This window comes from Galeopterus variegatus, unplaced genomic scaffold, assembly GCF_000696425.1.
Source record: "Galeopterus variegatus unplaced genomic scaffold, G_variegatus-3.0.2 Scaffold461, whole genome shotgun sequence".
NCBI lineage: Eukaryota > Metazoa > Chordata > Mammalia > Dermoptera > Cynocephalidae > Galeopterus > Galeopterus variegatus.
In genome coordinates this window covers 364,613-377,762 of record NW_007726572.1, presented here as the reverse complement: position 1 = coordinate 377,762, position 13,150 = coordinate 364,613, and the positions used below count along the sequence as shown (strand labels likewise).

At 32.5% G+C, this 13,150-nt stretch overlaps 1 protein-coding gene across 1 annotated transcript in view; it reads left to right on the top strand.

Moving 5' to 3' along the window:
* The window catches only part of CDK17 (cyclin-dependent kinase 17), a 99,075-nt gene that overhangs the window by 70,508 nt on the left and 15,417 nt on the right, over positions 1 to 13,150 (top strand). Inside the window, exons 5-9 of the mRNA XM_008569061.1 lie at positions 1,293 to 1,418; positions 9,403 to 9,459; positions 10,248 to 10,362; positions 11,073 to 11,167; positions 11,404 to 11,466. Of these exons, the coding sequence (XP_008567283.1) occupies positions 1,293 to 1,418; positions 9,403 to 9,459; positions 10,248 to 10,362; positions 11,073 to 11,167; positions 11,404 to 11,466 (456 nt within the window). The remainder of the gene's footprint in view (positions 1 to 1,292; positions 1,419 to 9,402; positions 9,460 to 10,247; positions 10,363 to 11,072; positions 11,168 to 11,403; positions 11,467 to 13,150) is intronic.

The window sequence follows — 13,150 nt, the reverse complement described above, 5'->3', positions numbered from 1 at the left end:
AAAACTATTCTGGCTTTCATCATAGGTGCTAACAACTTCATCATAGGAGACAATGGCATCATCGATATAGAAAGTACTTTGGAAACAGCAACAAAGAGTTGTTCTGGTGTTTGTCAAATGAAAGCTATGATAACATTTATCAAGATAATCTTTTTTTATTTATTTTTTCCTTTTTGTCTTTTTTCATGTCCGGCAACGGATCGCAACCCTCAGTGTCGCGCCCGTACCGGACCGGGACCGGCAACGGGATCGCAACCCTCGGTGCTGCGCCTGCACCTCGCTCAGCCAGTGAGCGGGAACCGGTCTGTATGTGGGATCCGAACCCTCGGTGGGAGCGCCACCGCACTCCCAAGCGGTACACTGTAGCGGTGCGCCACTGGGCCGGCCTTTATTTATTCTTTTGGTGGCTGGCCAGTACAGGGATCTGAACCCTTGTCCTTGGTGTTATCAGCACCTTGTTCTCCCCAAGTGAGCTACCGGCCAGCCCCTATTTTAGAATGTATGGGAATATTTTTTTGTTTCTTCTTCTAGATGAGTTTTAGGCATTTTGTTTTCTTCCAAGAATAATTTTATTGGGATATGTTTAGGACTATGTTAAATATAAAAATATGGGGAGAACCAGTATTTTTCATTATTTAATCTTACCATTTTGGAACATATGCTTCATACTTAAGTCTTACACCCTCAGTAAATATTTATACAGTTCTTGTACATCTCTATTCTGTTTTATGGTTTGGTTACTATTATGAGGAGGAGGGATTTCTTTTTCTAGGAGTTTTAGTTCTTGATGTGATAATATAGGAAACGTTCCCATTCGTGTTTCTCCCAGCTCACAATCCATAATTAAATGAAATAGAAATGCCTTTTACTTCACTCCATTACACAGAAGTAATAACATATTTTAATTATCTTTCTCCATCTTGTATACAAAATCATACAATATCTGCTTGGTTAGTTATTTAAACTGATCACATTTTGTGGTAGTCTTGCATGTTCCTTCTATATGGTACAATAATTTCGATGTAAATTCCAAGTTGAATTTACCAATGAAAGGACTCAGAAATAACTAGGGTTGCAAAGTGCCATTTCTGTAAAACTACATTTTATACCTTTGCTTACAGTAAGATGCCTTTGGTGTATTCTGTGTAATCAGTGCAGGTAACCTTGCAAGTGCAATAGAGCTTTACAGTTACTTACCACTAAGAAATAATATATTAGAGCCCATGAATTCAAAAGTCAAACGCCTTTGTCTTTTCTATTTTTGATTACCTACTTTTTTTTTTTTTGTAAAGGATTTAAATAAGCGATTATCACTGCCTGCAGATATCAGAATACCTGATGGATACCTTGAAAAATTACAGATAAACAGTCCACCATTTGATCAACCAATGAGCCGAAGATCTCGTAGAGCTTCCTTAGTAAGTCTTTGGTGTCCTGTACTTATACTCTGCTTGTTTGATTTTCTAGGTGTAAACATTTAAAATTTTTATATTTAACTTTTGAGTAGTTATATTTATTACGTTGCCTCCTGGATTTTCATCATTTTTCATTCTTAAGGATTTATGGAACCCTTAAAATGCATCCAATAGGATTTATATTGGAGTAGGATGTTATCTTTTGTGTTGTGTTATATTTTATGTTATATTTTATCTTTGGTAAATTTTATTGGTGTATGCTAGATGTCTAGAATATGTACTAGACATATCAATATCTGCTAGATATGCACTAGATATATAAACATACATATTAATATATACTAGATAAAGTATATAAACCGTAATTGTAGAACTCAATTAATTTTTTCAGTGTTAATGTACCTGTATAACTAGTACCCAGATCAATAAAATTTCAAAAATCCTAGAAACTTCCTTCTGCTACCTTTCTCTTCACTTAGTACCCTTTGCTTTCTCATCTGTAGCCGTAATCCCTACCTTCTAATGCCAGTGATTATAATATTTTTACAGTATGTTTCAATATCTAGACCTTTTTATCCTCATTCATATACATGTTCTTATTTTTTAAATGTTTAATATTTTTCTGATTATTCTTTATACTTTTGAAGTTTGTGTAACTACAAATATATAACTATATTACAGTTCATTTTATACAAATATATAGAAATGTATACTCAAACCAAGTTGATATATATTTATTATACAATATGTATCCCAATATGTTTGGAAGTATACAGCATGTATTGTTTTTGCAGTTGGCTTCTTTTGCTCACTGTTATGTTTGTAAGTTTCATTTGTATTGTTTCCTGTAGTTATAGTTCATTTGTTTTCATTGTTGCACAGTATTCCATTTATGAGTATACTATACTTTATCCTTTCTTCTGTTGATAGGCATTCTGGTTGTTTTCAGTGTTTGACTGTTACCAAATAGTGCTTCTGTCACCATTCCTGTGCATGTTTTTGTTTAACAGATGTAAGCATTTCTGTTGGGCGCATTACCTAGGAGTGGAATTGTTGGATTGTAAAATACACACAAAATTGCATGTGTTTTGCTTTCCCAGGGACTGTCCAAACAGTTTTCCTAAGTAGTTGTATCTCACAGTATATAATAGTGTGTTTATGTGTTTATTGGTCATTTAGATGTCCTCTTCTGTAAATTAACTGCCCAAGTCTATTGTGTCTTCTCTGTTTGGTTTTCTGCTTTTTTCTTATTGATTTATAGCAATTCTTTATACATTCTATATAAAGGACCTTTGTCAGTTATATATCTTGCAAATATCTTCTCCTTGTATGTAGCTACTGACCCAGCATCATTTATTGAAAGGACAGCTTTCCCTGTTGCAGTGTTACCTTTGTCATAAATTCAGGTGATTGGGTATATGAGGATCTCTTTTGGATGACTGTAGTCCTGTAGTAGAGATACATATAAAGTGCCATGGGACAATAAAAGAGGCAGTAGTAAAATTTCTTGGCAAATCACAAGCTTACAAAGGAGGTAGCACTTGATCTGGCCCTAGAAGGATGGAGAGGAATTCCTCACATTGAAAATGGTCTGTGAATGAAGAGTCTTCTAAGCAGAGGAAACTTCATGTACTAAAACCCAGAGGCATGAATGTATGTATTATGTTGGGGGAAATTATAACTGACATGAAGGGTAAATATAGAATGATATAAAAAATAGAGTTTGAAAGGGTAGGATGGATCCAGATTGTAAAAAGCCTTAGATGTTGGGCCAACGTGTCTGTACTTCATCCTCTGTAATGGGAGGACCTCAAAGGTATTTATTTAAACAGGGGCTGACATGATTACATGTTAATTTCGTAACAATAGCTTTAGGAAAATTGTAAAACAATGAATTAGTAGGAGAGAAAGACTAGAGGCAGAGAGATGAATTAGGAATTTATATAAAATTAGGGATGTTGTGGCAGTCATATGAAAATATAAAATAGAACACAGATCTTATGGCCCATGCAGAGATAAACATGGTACCCAGTTGGACTTTGTGTCCTGGATTGCTAGCAGTTAGTATATCTTCTTTTTGAATATTATGGAATTTTTTTATCCACTAGAAACTTCTGTTTTGGTTAGATATTTTAAAGAATAAAATCACTTTATGCTGTATATACTGTGAGCATATTGTTATTTGACATTCATAAATATTCAGGTGGTAAAAGTGTGACACTAACTTGATTTGAGTGTAGTTTGTGATCATAATTTTGCATCATTGCTTAAGACGTTTTTATTGGAATAATATTTTCATTTGATTGTCGGTCAAAAGTTTTCTTTGGCTGTCAATTTTTATCAAAAGATTGTACTTAGGGGGCTGGCTAGTTAGCTCAGTTGATTAGAGTGTGGTGCTGATAAAACCAAGGCCCAAGGTTTGATCCCAGTTACTGGCCAGCCACCAAAAAAAAAAGATTGAACTTAGGATAAATCGTGGAGTTATACAAAGGTACTTCCAAGTTTGTGGAAAAATGGAATTAAAAAATAATACGAATCTTTCCGTGAACTTTTTGAAGACCCCTTGTATGTGTTCCAGTTGAGACTGAAAGTATGATTTAGTCACCATGTAATTCTTAAAGCTATTATTTAAGAGCTGTCTTTTGCAGTCTACATGAAATTTAAGTAAAACAGTGCCCTCTAATGAATGTTAAGTATCAGTTTTTATTATGGTTGAGTGTTCCTACTCACCTCTCTTGTTTTTTACTTCTGAAATAGCTTATAGATTTCAGATTAATCATGCCAGTTGTGTTTTGATTTCTATTGATGCATTCCTTTCTTTTTTTATCTGCTTTACTAAAACACATTTTCTTTTGAAATATATTAGAAAATTATTCTTCAAAATGAAATTCTGTACCCTAGGTTTATATTTGAAGGAGAGGAGTGCACAGCATGTGAAGGTTGGGAATAAATGGAAAGGGGGTGGGAAAAAGAAAATAATTTACCACATGTAACAGAATTCATGTTTCCATAGATGATGTATTCTTTATATACCTAAAAAGTAAAATGTTTTTCAAGGGGGTTCAATATAGAAATCTGAACCCTAAGTTTATGTATGAAGGAGAAGGATGAAGGTTAAGAATGGTTAGAAAGAGGTAGAAAAGAAAAATATTCTTCACGTCTATTAGGGTTCATATTTTCATGGGTAATATACTCTTTTTCTAAAAAACAAAATGTTTTTTTCAAAGTAAAATGAAAAATATTAGCCTTGTTTTTCTAAAAGTATAAAAATTTCAGTATGTTGTTTCCATATTTTCTAATAGCAGTATAATAGGTAGAGTAGTAAAAATAGTATAAAACCTTTGGTTGGGTAGGAATTAAGAAACAAGTCGCAGAATTCGTATTTGAATTCTGGAGAAGGTCATACAGTAGGGCCGATTGGTTCTACTAAAAATTTATAATCATCAACCTGAATGGACCCTCAGTATTGCCTGGCTGTATAGCACTATCATTCTCTGATTAACTGTTGCTCTATCACTCTAAGGACATAATCTCTCCTTCTAAAGAAGAGAGAAGCCATTAACCAGAAACTCCCTGATTTTCTGAATGACAAGCATGCAAATCTGCCCACACCTGTACTCATTTTATGCTTTACTTCTTTTAGTATTGTGGAGTTGGACAACTCTCTTCCTATCCCATCTTTTTAGGATGCTTAGAATATCTGTTATCTCTGTACACTCAAGTATATTTGATCTCCTTTTCTTAACTTAGTCCTTCCCATTGACTTTTTATTTAAATAAACTTTAACTTTACTTTTAGATTTCTAGAAAAATTACAAAGATGATATATAAAGAGTTCTCAAATACCACATACCCAGTTACCCCTATTATTAACATTTTATATTACTTTAATACATTTGTCACAACTAAGGAACCAACATTGGTATAATACTATTAAGTGAACTCCATACTATTCATATTTCACTAGTTTTTCACTAATGTCTTTTTTCTGTCCAAAGAGCCCATCCAGGACACCACATTACATTTAGTCATCAAATCTCATGTTAAAGATATTGGTACCCTTTAATATTCTCTTATGGTTGATAAGAAATGAAGTATTCTGACTCTTAACATGTTTTGTTAAATATTAGACTAGTGGGAGAGCCTATACGCAGATAGTCTGGATTCATCAGAGCTTTGTTGAACTTACAGTGATGTCATACTCAGGAGAAGTTTTGTGAGACTATTAAATGCAACTTCAGTAGAATAAAAGTCTACATATGCAAATTTGTCTCAATTTATTAAATTATAGGCTATCTACATTTTAAAAGCATACTCCTTCCTAATCAATAAGTGTTTAGATTCCTCATTCCTGTCTTTACCAATAAAGATCATATGTAGTTCTTTTCTTATTTTTGAGAGTAGATGAAAAAATAGGGTATCAAGTCCTGATGTCTCTCAAAAATAATAAATATATTATGGGGTATGGAAAATGAGGTTCAGAGTCCACACACAATTTACATTTGGTATATTATTTACAGGATATAGGTAGTATCATAATAGTATCTTACTATAAGTTAGAATTTATTCTATATATATATATATTTTTTTTTTTTTTAAATTTTCATGTGCTTATGCTGTAATATCCATCTGAACAGGAATTTGCTTGAGGCTGCCAGAAAGTAAGGTATTTTCTTGGAACAATGAAATATCAGAAAAAATCTTCATTTATATGGAAAGTAGAATTAAGGGGGGGTTTATATTAAAATATAAATCTTATTATTTCATTTCTTTCACTATTATTTCTGTTTTTGTGAAACTTTTAAATATTCTAAAATAACCTTAGGTAGAACTCAGTCTAGATTGTGAGCTCTTGCAAGCAAGAATTATATCTGTCTTCTTCACTGTATCACCAGCACCTAGCATTGTGCTTGGTAAATGTTGAATAAATGAGCTTTGTCCTCTGTCCTCTGAATAATTTCTGTAGGAGAGCGTGTCAACAAGCTAGTCATTATATCTATTGTTAATCTTGTCATGTTCAGCAGATAAAAATGCAAGCAAAATTTTCTAAAAATTCCATTTCAAGATTCAGTTAAGTACCATTTGGATGTAATCATTAAGTCCTTAAGGTTGGAAATTATTAAAATGGGGGGTGGGGTGGGTATGCTTTAACTCTCTAAATTAGGATCTGACAGACCCTTCATTAGTATAACTGTGCCTTTTGTATGAATTTCTGCATGCCTGCAAGGTTGTAATATAGTAGTACTTTTTGTTTTATAGACCAATTATTCAAATATAAATTTATCTTAATAATTATAGTACAATATTTACTTTCTTTTTTAAAAAATAGCCTTTAGCATATTCTAATGTCACTAAATTTCATTCTCTAAAGTGTGACTCTTTGTAATGTTAAACTTTGGATGCATCCATTATAGTTTTATTCCTTATATGCTCTGTATGATATAGTAATCTCTAAAACATTTTTGTCTTTACAGTCTTTGATTTGTAGTCCACTTAAACATAATCTTTAAAGCCGACCTCAACATTTCTGTCATATCACTATTGGACCAAAGGGTATTTTCTGTTTTAAGGGCATACTAGTATTCATTCATTTCAGATAAAAGGATGAATAAGAAAATTTTCCTTCTTCTTAAAAGAAAAAATTCCTATCTTACAGTCATAATTTTCTCATGTGTGTCTCATTGTTATAGATGATGATATTTTTTAACGTTTTTTCAGTGATGATCATTGTTTTGTTCATACTGGTTTTCATTTATTCTCAATGTAGTGTTTTTTCCTTCCTAAACGATGACATAAGACTTAAAATTCATGGCAAAAGTGTAATAGTTCCATATTTGTGAATTTAAGCACCTGAATTCTAGAAATAGATATAAGAAAACAGAGACATTCTATCATAGTTTCTGTGCCCTTGGCAATTAGCCTCTTTTTGAAGTAAGTTACTTAAGATCATATGTAAATGGTCTGTACAAAACATATAAACCAAAAGAACATTCAGAATCGGGGTGTCTTGTGGCTGTATGCCACATTTTCCATACTGAAATTTAAAACTTTGCTTGTATTTGGAAAAGTGTTGTCTGTTATGGTTTTACTTCATTGTTCTGCATAGTTATTGATTGTAGAAAGCATGGGCTAAATACTAAGTCATATATAAAACGATACGTGGGTGGATGGTATGTGATGGTTCTAAAACTTCATTTTTTCAATTTAATATTATGAAAAGCATCATATATAGAAAAAAAGTTACAAAGAGTACAAAAAGAAGCAATTTTTCAGTCGTTCAATAATACCACCTTTGACAAAAGTTTTAATTAGTTACCAAAGTTTAATTAAGTGCTATTGGACATGCAGTTTTTCACATGGCCTTTTACATGATATATATCATTGTAACAAAAGGAAAACAGTTCCTCTGAGGGGCCTCTGCTACTTTTGGCTATTTAACTTTTGACAGTTTAGCCTGTCGTTCAAAGTGGTGAGTGATACCAACTCTAATTGTCAGGGATCATTTTTATTTTATTCGACAGCTTCTGAAAATTGCATATTGGGACCTCTAGAGTTTGACTAAAACACAGTATTTCATGATCCAGCCTAATTTATACACCTTTGAGAACTAAGGTTATATATAAAAGAATATTATTCCCTTTTGCTGGCTTTTTATTTAAGGGCATTAGTACCATTCTAGGCAAGAAGCAAATCTTTCTTTAGATTATTATTGCCTTTTTCACTATCTACAAAGGTGTACTAAAAAGTAATTTCAAGAAAATTCTTATTCTCTTCTTCTTTTTTTTTTTTTTTTTTTCTATTTCTGCTCTCTCAGTTCCTAACTTTCCATCTATCTAAATTTTTTCTTTTTTCCTAAATTTCTTGTGTTGAGGTTTTTAGTTTTGTTTCTTTTTCATTTTTAAATAGTGTGTTGGGTTTCCATTACATATTTGGGTGCATTATATCTATGCTATTTATTGACTCCTCCAAATAGGCAAGCAAGTTCAAGGTTTAAAAGCAAGGGTTTTGGGCCGGCCTGGTGGCGCACTGCTACAGTGCGCCGCTTGGGAGCACGGCGGCGCTCCCGCCGAGGGTTCGGATCCCACATACAGACCGGTTCCCGCTCACTGGCTGAGCGAGGGGTGGGCGCAGCACCGAGGTTTGCTATCCCGTTGCCGGTCCCGGTCTGGTGCGGGCGCGACACTGAGGGTTGCAAAGCACGGCAGCGCTCCTGCTGAGGGTTCGGATCCCACATACAGACCGGTTCCCGCTCACTGGCTGAGCGAGGGGTGGGCGCAGCACCGAGGTTTGCTATCCCGTTGCCGGTCCCGGTCTGGTGCGGGCGCGACACTGAGGGTTGCAATCCGTTGCCGGACACGAAAAAAGACAAAAAGGGAAAAAAAATAAAAATAAAAATAAATAAAAGCAAGGGTTTTGAGAACTCACTTTTAAAGCATTTTTTTGTGGCCAGAATTAAACTTAATATTGCTGCTTCTGTGTTTGCCATTTCTCATTCATAGTAGAGTGTGATTTTCAGTTGTCTTTTTAATTATATTTTGATAGGAAAACTTGAAACATATAGTATTTTGTTGTTTACAGGTCTCCCTACAGAATTCAAATATTGGTGAAGGAAAAAATATAGGAAAATTATTTATTTTAGTTTTGTTAAAAAGAAAATCAAGTAGTTATCCTTTATAAGATTCTTTAGTATTGTAAAATGCCTGTGCATCTTAAAATTTCAGGGTCTTCAAATAAAATGTTTTTATAGCAGAAAGTTAACCAATTTATATAAAAGATGGGCTGACAATTTTAATTGTGAACTTTGATGTTTTTGAATCTTTGAATGTTCCAACTTCAGGTATAAAGTGTGACAGATGTTCAATAATTTGATTTTAGTCACATTTTTCAATTCTTAGACACTCTTTAGGGTGGGAGAGTTTCAGAAGTTGAGAAAGAGATGGATTAAAATTTTTAAAATAAATACTAAATTTATAATTGTTTCCTTTCAGTCAGAAATTGGGTTTGGGAAAATGGAAACCTACATCAAGTTGGAAAAACTTGGAGAGGTAAGAAACAAAATAGGCATTTGTTCATTAGTTAGCCTCCTGGCAGTCTACTGTCTGTGCTGTCAGGTTTATGAGTTCAAATCTGTGAAAAAAAAAATATTGCCTTTAAAGATAAAAACACATTTCATCGAAGGTCAAGGAAATTCTTAAGACCTTGGTTTTTCTGAGCTTGCTACTAGTGCTACTAATTTAGAAAGTGCTTACCCCCCAGAGTAACAAAGGGCAAGCAAAGAAAATAATAGTTAATAGGGAAGCCTTAAGGGAGTTGGAGGGCTGTCCTGGCAATGATAGAAGAGATCTATAGAATATTTATGTGTTTTAAAGGAGAGTTTACGTACAAAGATTTTGAAAAGTCTGGAGACATTGGTAAAATTTTTATAATTTAACAATATGTTAATTATGTTTTCAGTTTTTAATTAATATGCCCAGTTAGTGTCCATCAGTTTCCACACATCACTGCAGGTAAAGCACCTTTAATTTTTAAAGCTATTGATCCAATTGTTAATCTGAAATAAAGTACGAAAGTAAATCAAATAGTCTCCCTATGCTTTTATATTTTTGAGGTACTCTATAGTATTATAATAGTACGGATGCTGTGCATATGGAACTGAAAGTCCTCTTTACTGTAAGAAAAATCAAGACTGATTATTGTGGAGTTTTTTTGCAAAATGGAATTTAACATATGCTTAGAAATTAGAAGTTAGAAATTGAGTTAGGGCCATTTATTGTATAGATGGTATTAGACTCTCATGATATTTTGATATATCCTTCAAAAATGTATTTTATAGGGTACGTATGCAACAGTATATAAAGGAAGAAGTAAATTGACAGAAAATTTGGTGGCATTAAAAGAGATCCGATTGGAACATGAAGAAGGTGCACCCTGCACAGCTATAAGAGAAGGTATAATATTTACAACTGAACATTTTAAAACCAAACCTGCATAATAATAGTTTATGTTTTTATAAGTAAAAAGAGCTCCAATATAGAAATAATAGGTGACTGGAAGATACAATTAGACCTTTAAAAAGTTAGTTTCTAAAACCAAAATATTCAACAGAAAAGAATTAATTATATTATTGCATACTATGAAGTCATTAAAAATCACTGTAATGGACAAATATTTGACAGAGGGAAATGTTACATATCGTACATGGCGAACATGGTAACTGTTAGCTGCATAAGTTACATAAACATAAGAAATAAGCATGAAAATAAATTAAACAGCATGTAAAATATTTATATCATGATACCACTTAATAAAGATGGATTATTTAGAAAATGATTTAAAGCAACTGATTAGAAATGTGGAGGAAAAAAAGGTACTTTGCACTTTACATTTAAATTAATCTCCAAAGTCTTGAAAAGTTAACATTTAAGAAAAAAACAGAAGATGATATGGAGAGTATTGTAATATTGGGGACAATTATAAATAGTATAATATCAAACCCAGAACCATAAAAGAAAAAGTTGAATTAAAATTTCTACTGCCTTTGGTGAATTATTTTAAACTTAAGGAAAATCTTAAATTCAGTCAGTTCATATGTTAAACTTCTGGTTTTTATAAAGACAGCTACCACAAACTAAATAATTGATTTTCTTTTCTTTTGCAGTTTCACTGTTGAAGGATCTAAAACATGCAAATATAGTAACCTTACATGACATCGTTCACACAGATAAATCTTTGACTCTGGTCTTTGAGTATTTGGTAAGCATTTCATAAATTTTGCTTTAATAATAAAACATGGCAAATTGGACTTTTTAACAGCCCCCAGAACATTATTGTTTAATTATTGGTATTCAATTAAATTATTTGTGTAATACATCCAATATCTTTCCTTGAAAAATAACTTATTTTTAAAAATTAAAAACCATTAAGTGAAACAGCCACGCATTCTGAAAACTATGTATCGCATAGTAAAGTGCTATGTTTTTTTTTTTCAGGATAAAGACCTAAAACAGTACATGGATGACTGTGGAAACATCATGAGTATGCACAATGTAAAGGTATGTTTTAGTGTATAATCTTAAATTTTGTTTAAAGCATGAATGAACTACATTCCATAATGAAGTATACCAGCCTTATAACTATTCCTCAGAATTTTCTATTTACCATTTAATTAGGTTATTGTCCTCTGAAGATATTTATTCAGAACTTCTGTTTACTACACTACAGCTTTCTTAGGATCAGAAATTTTTGTAGATATGCATCATTTTAAAACTCTTTTAAAAATTACTTTTGACATTTCATTCCACATTACAACTGATTCTCCTAGATATAGAATATGCTTGCAAATATATTCTCCTTTAAAAAAAATAAAACACGTTTAAAATAAATACAAATGATGGTGTATTCTGCGAAAGGCCTCCTTTAAATGGCTTATAACAACAACTTTTCAGGGTACTAATCTAATGAATAAGGCTAGGAACATGAAGGTATTGTGAACATTGTACTGGAAATACCAATTTACACTGTCAGAAGCAAGAGTAAGGTAATTGTTGTGTTTTCTTAGTATATCTAAAGATTTAAGTAGTGCTAGAAAAGTTTGCTATAATTAATAATCAATACCAGATGAAACTCAAAACTTATTAATTGAGGGAAAGCATTTGACATAGTTGTGATCTTACAGTAGATTTCTTTGATCTGAGTAGTATATTCCAAATTTAGCAAAGATTTATTTGTTCAAACTTAGTCAACAATTTATGACAGTCTGTTCTGGAAATAGGTTGTCCCTGCTGTGTTTGAGACATATCTAATTCTGTAGATAGTAACTTGAAGCTTACTTTTTTTTTTTAAGAAAAAAATAGTAAGTTTGGTGGATATGAAGGAGAGCCAGTTTCTGTTACTAAAAGACAGCTCAGAACATATGGATAACACATTGCTAAGAATTTTAGAATAGGGCCTTAAATGTATTTCCATGTACATCCTATGAGGATTGTTTTTGTCATATTTTACATTTTATTTTGCGAAGTGTTATGAATGTCATTTGTATGTCTTTCTGTTTGTAGCTTTTATTTTGTTCTTCCTGCTTTTATATTAGCAATAATTTGGAAAGAAAATAAGGTCCTTGATTATCACAATTTAACAAAGGTTTGAAAAGTTTATCTTTCAAGCCAGGTTTATATTGCTAGCTTAAATTGGACAACATTTTACTATTTATTTATTTAAATTGCCTTTATATTTTTCAAACATAAAATGTAATAGGAATATATTGAAATAATAATTTTAGAGTTTTAAAAATACATAATTATGTAGAGTCTGGAGACTGCTACTTAGAATTCATTCAGGCCTATCTGTCACCTGCTGTTTGGGCTTGTTCTCAATGTTCTGATGCTGTTTTTCACCTACAAATGAACTGAGGGTAAACTCTTGAATCCTCTGTTATTTGAGGTTCTTTTTTACTAAAGCCAAAGAATCAAAAACCTTCTGTGTTCCACATCCCTCTTTCTACCAAAATTCACGACAAGAATTCTACCATTAGCCTTATAGGAATTGCTTTTTTCAAAGACTCACTGAGATCACTGTGAATCACAGCAGATTTTGAAGTCCGAGTAGGTGCTGCTGAAAGTAAAGTACCCAGGAGGTGGGTGATAGAAGCTGGTTTAGGTTATTTTTATGGCAGATAATTTGCCAGAGCTATGTAGCACTATTCTCTTTGATACCTCAGACTTTTTATGAAACCAACAACTC